Here is a 14,345-nt window from a genome sequence, read left to right as displayed (position 1 = left end):
TTGCAGTCCAATGTGTGCAACTGACATTCAGCAGGGCGGGTATGCGGTCTGGGAAAGAATGTTGGCAAGACAATTGACTGGTTAAGCTGGAACTCCGACACCACCTTTGGCAGGAACTTAGGGTGAGTGCAGAGGACTACTCTGTTATGATGAAATTTAATATACAGAGCATGGGCTACCAGGGCTTGAAGCTCACTGACGCTACGAATTGAAGTAACTGCCACCAAGAAAATGACCTTCCAGGTCAAATACTTCAGATGGCATGAACTCAGCGGCTCCAAAGGAGATTTCATCAGCTGGGTGAGGACGACGTTGAGATCCCATGACACTGCAGGAGGCTTGACAGGGGGCTTTGACAAAGCAAGCCTCTCATGAATCGAATGACTAAAGGCTCTCCAGAGATGGCTTTACCCTCTACACGATAATGGTAAGTACTAATTGTGCTAAGGTGATTCCTTACTGAGTTGGTCTTGAGACCAGACGCTGATAAGTGTAGAAGGTATTCAAGCAGGTTCTGCGCAGGATAAGAATGAGTTTCTAGGGCCTTGCTCTCACACCAAACGACAAACCTCCTCCATTTAAAAAAGTAACTCTTTTTAGTGGAATCCTTTCTAGAGGCAAGCAAGACACGGGAGACTCCCTCAGACAGACCCAATGAAGCAAAATCTACGCCCTCAACCTCCAGGCCGTGACAGCCAGAGACTGAAGGTTGGGGTGCAGAAGCGCTCCGTCGTTCTGCGAAATGAGAGTTGGAAAACACTCCAATCTCCACGGTTCTTCGGAGGACAACTCCAGAAGAAGAGGGAACCAGATCTGACGGGGCCAAAAGGGCGTGATCAGAATCATGGTTCTGCGGTCTTGCTTGAGCTTCAGTAAGGTCTTCCCCACCAAAGGTATGGCAGGATAAGCATACAGGAGGCCGTTCCCCCAATGGAGGAGAAAGGCATCTGACGCCAGTCTGCCGTGTGCCTGAAGTCTGGAACAGAACTGAGGCAGCTTGTGGTTGGTCTGGGAGGCGAAAAGGTCCACCGAGGAAGTGCCCCACTCTCGGAAGATCTTGCGTACCACTCTGGAATGGAGTGACCACTCATGCATGAACCTGCTCAGCCTGTCGGCTAGACTGTTGTTTACGTCTGCCAGGTATGTGGCCTGGAGAAGTATGCCAAACTGGCATGCCCAACGCCACATCCTGACGGCTTCCTGATACAGAGGGCGAGATCCGGTGCCCCCCTGCTTGTTGATGTAATACATTGCAACCTGATTGTCTGTCCGTATTTGAATAATTTGGTAGGACAGCCGATCCCTGAAGGCCTTCAGTGCGTTTCAGACCGCTCGGAGCTCCAGGAGGTTGATCTGAAGATCTTGTTCCTGGGGGGACCACACTCCCTGGGTGTGGAGCCCATCGTCATGAGCTCCCCACCCCAGGCGAAATGCATCCGTTGTCAGCACTTTTGTGGGCTGCGGAATTTGGAATGGGCGTCCCAGGGTCAAATTGGTCCGAATTGTCCACCAGCGCAGCAAATAGCGGCAACTGATGGACAGGCGGATGACATCTTCTACATTCCCGGTGGCTTGGCACCACTGGGAAGCTAGGGTCCATTGAGCAGAACTCATGTGAAGACGAGCCATGGGAGTCACATGGACTGTAGAGGCCATATGGCCCAGGAGTCTCAACATCTGCCGAGCTGTAATCTGCTGAGATGCTGAGGTCTGGGAAGCAAGGAACAGAAGATTCTGAACTCTCGCCTCGGGAAGATAGGCCTGAGCCGTCTGTGAATTCAGCAGAGCTCCTATGAATTCCAGAGATTGGACTGGCTGGAGATGGGACTTCGGGTAATTTATCACAAACCTCAGCAGCTCCAGAAGTTCAATAGTGCACTGCATGGACCAAAGAGCTCCTGCCTCTGAGGTGCTCTTCACCAGCCAATCGTCGAGATACGGGAACACGTGCACCCCCAGTTTGAGTAGATACGCCGCAACCACCACGAGACACTACGTGAACACCCGTGGTGCAGAGGCGAGCCAAAAGGGCAGCACACAATACTGAAAGTGACGTGTCCCCAGACGGAATCGGAGATACTGTCTGTGAGCTGGCAGTATCGGGATGTGAGTGTAAGCGTCCTTTAAATCCAGGGAACATAGCCAATCGTCTTTCTGAATCATGGGTAGAAGGGTGCCCAAGGAAAGCATCCTGAACTTTTCTCGGACCAGATACTTGTTCAGGCCTCTCAGGTCTAGGATGGGGTGCAGCCCCCCTGTTTTCTTTTCCACAAGGAAGTACCTGGAATAGAATCCCTGCCCTTCCTGCCCGGGTGGTACGGGCTCGACCGCACTGGCGCTGAGAAGGGCGGAGAGTTCTTCTGCAAGTACCTGCTTGTGATGGGAGCTGAAGGATTGGGCTCCCGGTGGACAATTTGGTGGGGTGGAAACCAAATTCAGGGTGTATCCGCACCGCACTATTTGAAGAACCCACTGGTCAGAGGTTACAAGAGGCCACCTTTGGTGAAAATCTTCCAACCTCCCCCCGACTGGCAGGCCAGTCCGGCACGGCTACTTTGATGGCGGCTATGTTCCCATGGATCCAGTCAAAAGCCCATCCCCTGCTTTTGCTGTGGAGGCGCAGGGGGCTGCTTAGGCACACGCTGTTGACGGGAACAAGCGCGCTGAGACTGTCTCTGAGCCTGAGGAGGCCTTCGGGCCGGCTGGGTGTACCTATGCTTGTTGTAGGCGTAGGGTGCAGCCTGCCAGGCCCGGGAAAAACCGTCCACCTGCGGAGGTGGATGCTGAAGGTGCCCGGTGGGAGAGCTTGTGGAGAGCGGTTTCCCGCTGGTGCAGTTGGTCCACCAACTGCTTGACCTTCTCACCAAAAATGTTATCCCCCCGGCAAGGGACATCCGCCAGCCGCTGCTGGGTGCGGTTGTCCAGGTCAGAGACATGCAGCCAGGAGAGTCTGCGCATCACTATACCTTGGGCCGCAGCTCTGGATGCCACATCACAGGTGTCATAAATATCCCTGGACAGGAATTTTCTGCACGCCTTCAGCTGCCTGACCACCTCCTGAAATGGCCTGGACTGCTCCGGGGGGAGCTAGTCAACCAGGTCCGCCAGTTGCCACACATTATTCCGCATGTGGATGCTCGTGTAGAGCTGGTATGATTGTATTCTGGTCACGAGCATGGAAGATTGGTAGGCCTTCCTCCCAAACGAGTCCAGAGTGCGAGACTCCCACCCAGGGGGCGCCGAGGCAGTATCCCTCAAACTCCGTGCTCTCTTGAGAGCAGAGTCCACGACTGCCGAGTCATGAGGCAATTGAGGCCGCATCAATTCCGAGTCTGAGTGGATTCTGTATTGGGACTCCGCTTTCTTGGGGATGGTGGGATTAGATAATGGCTACAACCAGATCCGAAGCAGTGTCTCTTTGAGGACATTGCGCAACGGTATCGTTGAAGACTCTCTAGGTGGTGATGGATAGTCGAGGACTTCGAGCATCTCCGCCCTCGGCTCATCCACAGTAACCACTGGGAAGGGAATGCTGATAGACATATCCCTGACAAAGGATGCAAAGGAGAGGCTCTCAGGAGGCGAGAGCTTCCTCTCCGGTGAAGGAGTGGGGTCGGAGGGAAGGCCCACAGACTCCTCTGAGGAGAAATATCTGGGGTCCCCCTCCTCCCACCACGAGGCCTCCTCCTCAGTGTCGGACAAGAGCTCTCTCAGCTCAGACCGCAACCGGGCCCGTCTCGACTGTGAGAAACCACGTCCTCGATGATGGCGTTGAGAGGTGGACTCCCGCGCCGGTGGGGACGAAGCTCCCTCCATCGACGTCGACAGGGATTCCACCTGAGTGGCAGTCGACACCGGTGCTGCAAGCGGCGTCGGCAGCCTCATCACTGGACCAGAGCCCACCGGCGCCTCCATCAATGGCACCGAGAGCGCAAGCACCCCCAGTGCCGGCAGGGCTTGGCGCATCAGCCCTTCCAGGATCCCCGGAAGGATGGCTCGGAGGCACTCGTCTAGGCCCGCTGTCGGGAAAGGCAGGGGGGCCGGTGTGGGCGTCGGTGCTGGAAGCTGCCCAGGTCCAGGAGACGGTACCGAGGTACCCGACGACCAGTGCATCGACACCTCTTCAACCGAGGAGTGCTCCTCCCGGCACTGCCGCTTCCTGAGGGTCGAGTCTTCTCTCGATGTCCCGGAGCTGCCAGTCCCATGCGCCGTGGGCGACCGATGACAGTGCTTTTTGGCAGCTTTCTTTCGAAGTCCGTCATCGGCGCTCCGCGGAAGAGACGAGGAGGAGGTGAAGTCCCCACGGCCTCGAGGTATCGGATCCAACAGGGTTCGGACCCAATGGCCCTGAGCAGCGGGAGTGGCCGGGGCAGACTGCCCATGCGGCCGCTCACCACCACCGTTGCTGGCAGGTCGACGGGCCAAGGGAACCTGTGCTCCTGGGGTCGATGCCATAGTCGGCGCCGACGCCGTCGACATCGGTACCGAAGACCCGGTCGTCGACACCGGTGCCGTCGAGGTCGACGTCGAAGGGCCGGCGAAAGTTCCAAAAAGACGGTCCTGAAGAACTTGCCTCGCCACCTGCGTCCACTTCTGTAAGCCGAGACACAAGGTGCACGTCTTGGAATTATGCTCCGCCCCGAGGCACTGGAGGCACCAAGCGTGAGTATCGGTCTGCGAGATCTGCCGGTCGCACCGACCACACTTTTTGAATCCGCTCGGGACCTTCGAGGACATCGACGGAAAAACTGCATCGGCGAAATCAAAATCGTCGATGGTGGCGGTGAAAAGCACACTAGAATAAAGAAAAAGAAACGACCGCGCGGCCCAAGGCCGCGACGAGGCGACCCCGTGACTAAAGAACGACGAGGGAAACTTCTCTTTTTTTTTCGTAAACGAAAAAACAAAATAAAGCGTGGACTAGGCCGCAAACCGGTTTTCCGGGGCTGACAAGGAGAGGAACGAAGACGCGTCTCTCTCCAGCGCGGAAAGGAAAAAACTGAGCGGGAATGGTCACGCACGGGCGGGAAGACGGCTGCGCATGCGCAGTGGGCGTGCCCTGCGTGTGGGACCTCCCGCGAGATTTTTGCTCCGGTTGGAGGGGGCTGCTGTGGACGTCAACCCAGTCGTGAGAACAAGCAACCTGCTTGTCCTCGGAGAATGTATGATACAGATATTCAAATATTTGAAAGGTATTAATTTGCAAACAAACCTTTTCCAGAGATGGGACTAGATGGAATTAGAGGGCATGAATTTATTTATTTGTTACATTTGTACCCCGCGCTTTCCTGCTTATCATAGGCTCAATGTGGCTTACATAGTAACAAGAGAATACAATCTGTAGTATCAAAATCAACAAGGATTGAAGTTGAAAGGGGTCAGGCTCAGGAATAATGTCAGGAAGTATTTTGTTAGAGGGTGGTAGATGCCTGGAATGCCCTCCCATGGGAGGTGGTGGTGGTGAAAACAGTATCCGATCAATCAGGAACTACCTACCCTTCCGGAAATCATTAAAAACCCATCTGTTCAAGCAAGCCTACCCAAATGAACCAAACTAATCCTATGAATCCATTTACCCAAACACTTGCACATCTCTACCCACCTATATCTTCTATTATTCTGCTTTACTTAACTCATATTTTCCCTATCAAGTTTCACTATCAGTAACCTGTAATCCCTATTACTACGTAAGCCGCATTGAACCTGCTTTGAGTGGGAAAACGCAGGGTACAAATGTAATAATAAATAAAAAAATAAACTGCTTGACGGCCTTGTATAAACTCTACCTGGTCTTTTTTTATTAACTTAGATATAAGTATCTCCAGCCTATTAGAGAAAATTTTAGCAAAAATATTTATGTTCACATTCTAAAGGGAAATCAGGCGATAAAAAGAAGTCCATTGGGGATCCTTCCCAGATTTAAGAATTAAGGCAACTAAGGACTGATTTTGTTTGAGTGGAAGACTATGTTGCTCAATTGCCTTACTAAAATAAACTTCCAACAGTCCCCAAATTTCCAACTCCAACAACCTGTAGAACCTGCCCATAAACCCACTGGGTCCTGCTGTTTTATTACATTTCAGAAAGTGTAACACCCTTTTGATTTCTTCAGGCATGATGGGCGCATTTAATTTTTCTAGTTCATCAGGTTCAGTGTCAGTAGATCCAAGGCGTAGAGATTCTCCACTGGGTTAGACTCTACATTAAACCCGCAGAAGAATGGATTGTCATGAAAATGTTTTGAAAGTAATTCACTATGGGGTCCATTTACTAAGATGTGCTAACGAATTAGTGTGCATTAAGTGCCATGCAGCCCATAGGTAGACAACAAGCTGCACAGCATTTTTAGAGCACCTTAGTAAGAGGATCCCTATATCAGCATTAGAATGCAAAATTCAGTTAGTATCATCAAGTAGTGTATTACACGAGGGCCTTTCCAAGGATGTAATAACCTGGCCAATAATGACCCAGTTTTATCAATAAAAAGAATAAAGCTTAATATTTATAAAAACTATTAGAATGTTTTGCATTTTCATGCAATAAAGTATTCAAAAGGCTGCCTAAATAGCCTTTAAGTAGCATATCATTTCTGCTCTTGTTTTAATCCACTCTCAAGTGTGAGTATATTCCTAGCTTGTTCTCTACGCTTTCAAGACAAATAAGCGATTACTTCACCCCTCAGTAATGCTTTAGTGGTATGCCAAAAAAATAGAGGATTGTCATGATGACTATTATTTCTACAAAAGTCCTCCCATTTCTTGATTGTATAGGATTGAAATTGGGCAGTGTAAAACGAAAGGCCCATCTGCTTTAGAGGCAACCACTTGATAGTAGACTAGGCATGAATTTACAGAAGCACATACACAGTGCTAAAATCCTGACATGGCTCAAAAGCACAAAAAGTAAAATGTAAAAAAAAAACCTGATGTAACTTTCTTCTGCTAGAATGAAAAGCAAATGTGACAAAACCAACGTTTGAAGTCACCTCTCAGCTTTTTTATGTATCCATTCAGCAGAGCAAATCTACCCATGATTAGGGCCATGCATACTCAGAACTTCACATTGATTTCCGAGCTCTAGGAGAGCTGTTCCTGTCTGTGGATCAGAGAGGAATCACCGTATTTGTGTGCTTAACTCAATCATGCTTGTTAACTTTTGTATTTACAGGGCACCAGATATAGTGCTGTAGGTAAGTTTCTTGATTCTGATAGGACTTGGGAACATCACAAAAATGGTGCACACTCAGCTTCCAAAGAAGAAAGAGAGGTTTCTATTGTTACTGTGGAGAACACTGCTCACAGACTCTGAGATGTCATTTGTACCTTTCACTCAACAGCAGGCAAGAGCAAATTTTTTTAATTTTTTAAAAACCGGATTATCAACAAATAGCAATAGATAGTAGTATAGTCCAGTTTAAATTTTCCTTGTGCCCTCTCCGAATGTAGGCTTATTTCCAATATTTGGGGAGACTATTAATTAATTTTTATCTATATTGCAGGGGAATGTCCTTGAGACAGCCCACTATGGGCGAAACGTGCATGTCGGACAGCTGATCCCCTGGGTCCGACAAACTTTGAAAAATTGAAAAGATAAGTGATAAATTCAAAAATTTATATGTATTGAATACGAAATTTAGAAATTTAGAAAGAAAACAAAAGAACCAGTGAAGAATTTGATGTTATTAAATCGACTCTATCTAAAGGATGGCGATTTACATCACTGAGGTTCAAAAAATATATATGATTAACTTTTGATGCTGAAGTATCTATGCTATAAATTGTGTGGGTGTAAAAAAGATTTTACTACTCTCAAAGATTAAGAGGGCACAAGGAAAATTTAAACTGGACTATACTACTATCTATTGCTATTTGTACCTTTCAGTCATGAGAAACCTTATATATGCAGTTATAAAGGAAGAAAATGGTCTGGGGTAAATAAGGTACTATCAAGAAAAACTTGAATAGCTCTTTATGAATAGTGTGAAAAGCAATTTACAAGATTAACAACTTATTACGTGTTCCATTTCAAATCCTGCTGTATTTAAAAATGAATACCTCTTGTATATTTTTAGACGTTACAGGATTGTCATTTTTACAGCGCACAAAAAATAAGCATAGCCCTGTTAACTTTTCTTCAATGTCACCTAGTAATAATCTCATCATTTTCACGCCTTTTACAGCTCCAGGAATTTGGCGTCCGCACTCTGAAAAACAAATTAAAATAATTTAATTTAGCATATAGCTTTAGCTTTGAAAATTCAAATGTAACTGATCATATAAGATCAAGGTAATTTCAATAATACCAGCTCTGTTCTGCAGACACCGTATTTCAAAGCTATCGAGTGATTAAGCATTAGTATATAAACAAAAAATTATTCCTTACCTGATAAATTTCTTTCCTTTAGACACTGCAGATGAATCCAGAGACAGATGGATTGTGACCATCTACCAGCAGGTAGAGATAGAGAGCATTGATTTGCACTCTGCCTTATTGGACGGTGTGCTCCTGGAATCCTCAGTATTTCTCATAACAAAGAATAGGAAACAAACCGTAAAACACCACATCTCCTTCTACACAGAACCCTCCAACAGACGTGTAAACAGAACCTGAAAATCAGCAAACAGAGAAACTAAACAAAGATGCAGATTGTACTTCTGCAGACACCCCTCTACCCAAGAAGATGAACCTCGGCTCAGGTGGGACTCTGGATTCATCTGCTGCGACTAAAGGAAAGAAAATTATCAGGCAAGGCATAATTTTTCATTCCTTAGCATCAGCAGCAGATGAATAAAGAGACAGGTGAGATGTATCAAAGCAATACCTACACTGGATGGGGCGCTGAAACTCCCGCTGCCAGCACAGTAAGCCCCAAAAACCGCCTCCGTGCACGTGGCCACACCTACCCGATAATGTTTGACAAAAGAGTGTTCTGACGCCCAAGTTGCCATTCGACAGATTTCATCCACAGCTACTAGGCGAGACTGCCCGTGACGCAGACAAAGCCTGAGTTGAATGCGCGCGAAGGCCTGCTGGAGGCGAGTGACCTACTAGAACATAAGCTGAAGAAATAGCCTCTTTAACCCAATGAGAAATCGTCACTTTAGAAGCCGCCTCACCTTTGTGCTATCCAGCAAAAAAGGATTTGAGCAACGAAATTAATTCATAATCTCCAAATAACACAGAAGAAACCGCCACACATCCAACAAGCACAACCGGAAAAAATCCTCCGGATACCGGTCTCTGCGAAATGAAGGCATAAACAATGGCTGATTCAGATGAAAAACTGAGACACTCTGTGTGCGGACGAAAGCGCAACTAGAAACTCCGATTTCAGCATGAGACCTGTGGGCAATCATAGGGTAGACAGGATTGGAGGAGGAATAGCACTGTATATTAATGAGAACCTTGACTCTGATAGGCTGCAAATATTGCAGGGTACAAAACCACTATTGGAATCTTTGTGAATCGAAATTCCACGTGAAAAGGGCATGAATGTTGTTCAAAAACACCATCCTAGAAGTACAGGAGAAATATATTCCGCATATTAGAAAAAGAGGAAAAAAGACCAAACGTCAGCCGGCATGGCTAAACAGTAAGGTAAAGGAAGCCATTAGAGCCAAAAAACAATCCTTCAGAAAGTGGGGAAGAGAACCAACTGAAAATAACAAGATAAAACATAAGGAATGCCAAGCCAAATGTAAAACGGAGATAAGGAGGGCAAAAAAGGACTTTGAAAAAAAGTTAGCTTTACAAGCGAAAATACATAGTAAAAAATTTTTTAGATACATTAAAAGCAGGAAGCCGGCTAAAGAATCGGTTGGGCCGTTGGACGAAAATGGTGTTAAAGGGGCGATCAGGGAAGACAAAGCCGTAGCGGAGAAATTAAATCAATTCTTGCTTTGGTCTTCACCGAGGAGGATTTGGTTGTGACATCGGTGACGGAAAGGGTATTTGAAGCAGGCGAGTCAAAGAAACTAAATGAATTCTCTGAAAACTTGGAGGATGTAATGGCTCAGTTCTACAAACTAAATCACCTGGACCGGATGGTATTCATCCCAGAGTATTAATAGAACTGAAAAATGAACTTGTAGAGCTACTGTTAGTAATACGCAATCTATACCTAAAATCCGGTATGCTACCGGAAGACTGGAGGGTAGCCAATGTTACACCAATTTTTTAAAAAGGTTCCAGAGGAAATCTGGGACATTATAGACCAGTGACTCTGACGTCGGTACCGGGCAAAATGGTAGAGGCTATTATTAAGAATAAAATTACAGAGCACATACGAAAACATGGGCTGATGAGACCAAGTCAACACGGATTCAGTGAAGGGAAATCTTGCCTCACAAATCTACTGCATTTTTTTGAAGGGGTGAACAAACGTGGACAATGGGGAGCTGTTGGATATTGTGTATCTGCATTTTCAAAAGGCGTTTGACAAAGTGCCTCATGAAAGACACCTGAGGAAACTGGAGAGTCATGGGATCGGAGGTAGGGTATTACTATGGATTAAGAACTGGTTGAAAGATAGGAAGCAAAGAGTAGGATTGAATGGTCAGTATTCTCAATGGAGAAGGGTACTTAGTAGGATTCCGCAGGGGTCTCTGCTGGGACCGCTGCTTTTTAACATATTTATAAATGACCTAGAGATGGGAGTAACTAGTGAGGTAATTAAATTCGCAGATGACACAAAATTATTCAGGATCATCAAGTCGCAGGAGGAGTGTGAAAGATTACAGGAGGACCTCGCAAGACTGGGGGATTGGGCATTCAAGTGGCAGATGAGGTTCAATGTTGACAAGTGCAAAGTGATGCATGTGGGTAAGAGGAAGGGAAAATTAGGTTCTTGCCTTGGTAATTTTCTTTCCTTTAGTCACTACAGATGAATCCATTAACTGATGGGTTGTATCCGCCTACCAGCAGGTGGAGATAGAGAACACTGAAAATCCACAGTGACCCTTGGACGGCTAGCCCCTTCTGCCTTCAGTATTTGAAATTTCCAAAGCAGAGTGAATCATAAAGGTAGAATAACATAAACTTTCCTCACAGCGAACAAGCGCCCCAGAACCGAAGCAATAACCACACAAAAAAGGGACGATCTCAACCTCCTGTAATAGAACAGCTTGTAGAAATTCTGAAAACTGGTTTTCAACTTCTCCCGATGAGATACAATATCTGCATGAAATATCTGAACAAAAAACAAAGTCACACAGGGAGGGATCATGGGTTCATCTGCTGTGACTAAAGGAAAGAAAATTACCAAACTAAGAACCTAATTTTCCATTCCTTGTCATCAGCAGCAGATGAATCCATTAACTGATGGGATATACAAAAGCAGTCCCTATGTAGGGTGGGAACAGGCCACTCCACGAGCAAGCACTTGCGCTCCAAAATGCGCGTCCTGCTTTGCTGCAACATCCAGCCTGTAATGCCGGCCAAAGGAGAGCTGAAAAGCCCAAGTAGCTGCACAACAGATCTCTTGAAGAGAAAGTGCACCCGTTTCAGCCCACAAGGAAGACATCGCCCTCATGAAATGCGCCTTAAATGCTTCAGGCGGAGACCGTCCTGAAAGCAGATAAGCAGAAAAAATGACTTCCCTAAACCAACGGACTATAGTGCCCTTAGACGCTGGACACCCGCGTCGAGGACCTGTCAACAATACAAAAAGGTGATCAGAAGTCCTGAAGACATTTCACATCTGTAGATACTACCACAGAGCCCTGCAGACATCCAAAAGATGCAATTGCCAAAGGAATCCGGAAAATCTTCCCTAGAAAAGGAAGAAAGAAAAATGGGCTGGTTCATGTGAAACGTATAAGCATAAGCTGCGGAGGTAGACCACTGTGGGCCTGCAAGAGAGTAGAGATGACCTTGATAGAATAGCCCTTATCTCTCAATTGCGCCCTCTCAAGAGCCAGGCTGTAAGACCAAATCGGAAGGGATCCTCCATAGTCACCGGACCTTGAACCAACAGGTTCGGCACCAGAGGCAAAGGAAATGGAGCCTCTACCATCATCCTACGTAGATTCGCATACCACGGACGCCTTGGCCAGTTCGGAGCGATGAGAATCACCAATCCCCGGTGCAGTCAAATCTGCCGAAGGACTCGCCCTATCAAGGGCCAAGGAGGGAACACATACAGGAGGCCCGAGGGCCAGGGTTGAGCCAGTGCATCCAACCCCGCCAAGCAAGGACCTCTCCTTCTGCTGAAAAAGCAAGTGACTTTGGCGTTTACGCTTGACGCCATGAGATCCAAGCCTGGAGTTCCCCATTTGGCACAAAACTGAAGAAAAACTTCTTCTGCCAGTTCCCATTCTGCCGGGACGATTTGATGCCTGCTGAGAAAATCGGCTAGCACGTTGCTCTGACCTGCTATGTGAGCTGTGGACATCAGATGCAAGTGGAGCTCGGCCTTGTGGAAAATCTGAGCGGCCTCCGCGGCCAGGGCCCTGCACTGAGTGCCACCCTGACGATTGATGTAGGCCACCGCTGTCATGTTGTCTCACAGAACTCAGACAGCAAGCCCCTTCAGAGTCTAGTGAAAGGCCATAAGAGTCTGGAATATCGCTCTCAGTTCCAAGCGATTAATGGACCACCCCGCTTCCACGGGTGTCCACTGACCCTGAGCATAGTTTCCCTGGCAATGAGCTCCCCAGCCCGAAAGGCTGGCATCTGTTATCACCAGGCACCAAGAAGGAAGCGCAAGCAGCATTCCCTGTCGCAGCATCCTGTCGGAGAGCCACCAATCCATACTGTGCTGGGCCGCAGGGAGCCACGTTAGTCTGCGTTGGTATTCCTGGAAGACCGGCGACCATTGTTGGAGCAGAGCAATCTGCAGCGGCCTCATATGAGCTCTCGCCCAGGGAACCACCTCCATAGTGGCCGTAATCGCCTCCAGAAGCTGGACAACATCCAAAGCTCGAGGGCGAGGCATCCGCAGGAGTAGACGGACCTGTTTCTGAAACTTGCATCGCCTGTGGTCAGGGAGAAAAACAAACCCCGAGGCTGTGTCGAACTGGACCCCCAAATACTCAAGAGACTGAGGGGGGGGGGGGTCAGGTGACTTCTGGGTATACTGACCACCCAGCCCGGAGTCTACAGGACTGTAACCACTCTGGCTGTGGCAAGACGGCTTTCATCTGCCAAATCCACTCTGATGAGCCAGTCATCTAGATAAGGGTGAACTCTGATACCCTCTCGCCTGAGAAAGGCAGCTACTACCACCATTACCTTGGAAAAGCTACAGGGAGCTGTGGCTAGGCCGAAAGGCAAGGCCCGAAACGGAAAATGTTGGCCCAACACCGCAAACTGGAGAAACCGCTGATGCTGGGGCCAAATAGGAATGTGCAAATAAGCTTCATTTAGGTCCAGAGACGTGAGAAACTCTCCTGGCTCCACCGCTGCAATGACGAAGTGCAGGGTTTCCATGCGAAAGTGACGCACTCTTAGAGCCTCGTTGACTCATCGTAAGTCGAGGATTGGTCTGAAAGACCCGCCTTTTCGAGGCACCACAAAATAAATGGAGTAATGACCGCAGCCGCATTCGGCTGGAGGCACCGGAATTACCGCTCCGAGCTGCAGCAAGACTTGGAAGGTCTCCTCTACTGCCGCCCATTTGACGGCAGTGCCGCATCGGGACTCCAAAAAAAATTCTAATCAGTAACCTTCTCTGATCAGGTCCAGGACCCACTGATCCGAAGTAATCTTGGTGCACTTCCTCGAGAAAGAGGGAAAGACGTCCTCCTACTGCAGGACTCGAGTAGACCGGCGCCCCATCAATGTGGAAGACGCTCCTGAACTCCTGGCTGTGGCCCGGCCACTGCTGAACGTTTGTCTGAGGAAAAGGAGTTCCTCTGCTGAAAACGGGCACGTTGAGAAAACCCAGCAGAGCGCACCGGGCGATACCTGCGAGCCTCACGGAAGCGAGGACTGGGAGAGGAGGGAAACGCAGGACCATTAGAAGAAGGCCTCGGCCTATCCTCAGATAACCGATGGGAAGTAGAGTCCCCTAGGTTTTTAACAATCTTCTCCAATTCCTCTCCAAATAACAGAAGGCCCCGAAAGGGTAACCTTACTAGCCTTGCTTAGAGGCCATGTCAGCCGACCAATGCCGCAGCCAAAGAAGGTGACGGGCAGAAACCGCCACAGACATCTGCTAGCCGAAGCTCTGACCAGATCATAAAGAACATCACCAAAAAAAGACAGAGCAGACTCCATCCGCGGGGCAACCTGAGAGAGGGACCTCGCACCATCTGCAGGCTGATCCACCGCCTGTTGTAACCAGGAAAAACAGGCCCGGGCTGCATAGGAGCTTCAAAAAGTCACCCTTAAGGCAAGGCCTGATA

The 14,345-nt window shown here is 48.3% G+C and overlaps 1 protein-coding gene across 1 annotated transcript in view; it reads right to left on the bottom strand.

Moving 5' to 3' along the window:
* DNAH8 (dynein axonemal heavy chain 8) overlaps positions 1-14,345 on the bottom strand; it is a 1,267,128-nt gene that overhangs the window by 1,193,554 nt on the left and 59,229 nt on the right. Inside the window, 1 exon segment of the mRNA XM_030199255.1 lies at positions 8,055-8,203. Within this exon segment, the coding sequence (XP_030055115.1) occupies positions 8,055-8,203 (149 nt within the window).

Source organism: Microcaecilia unicolor, chromosome 3, assembly GCF_901765095.1.
Source record: "Microcaecilia unicolor chromosome 3, aMicUni1.1, whole genome shotgun sequence".
Taxonomy (NCBI): Eukaryota; Metazoa; Chordata; class Amphibia; order Gymnophiona; family Siphonopidae; genus Microcaecilia; species Microcaecilia unicolor.
Note: the sequence above shows the minus strand (reverse complement) of the source record. Positions and strands in the feature narration are given on the sequence as shown.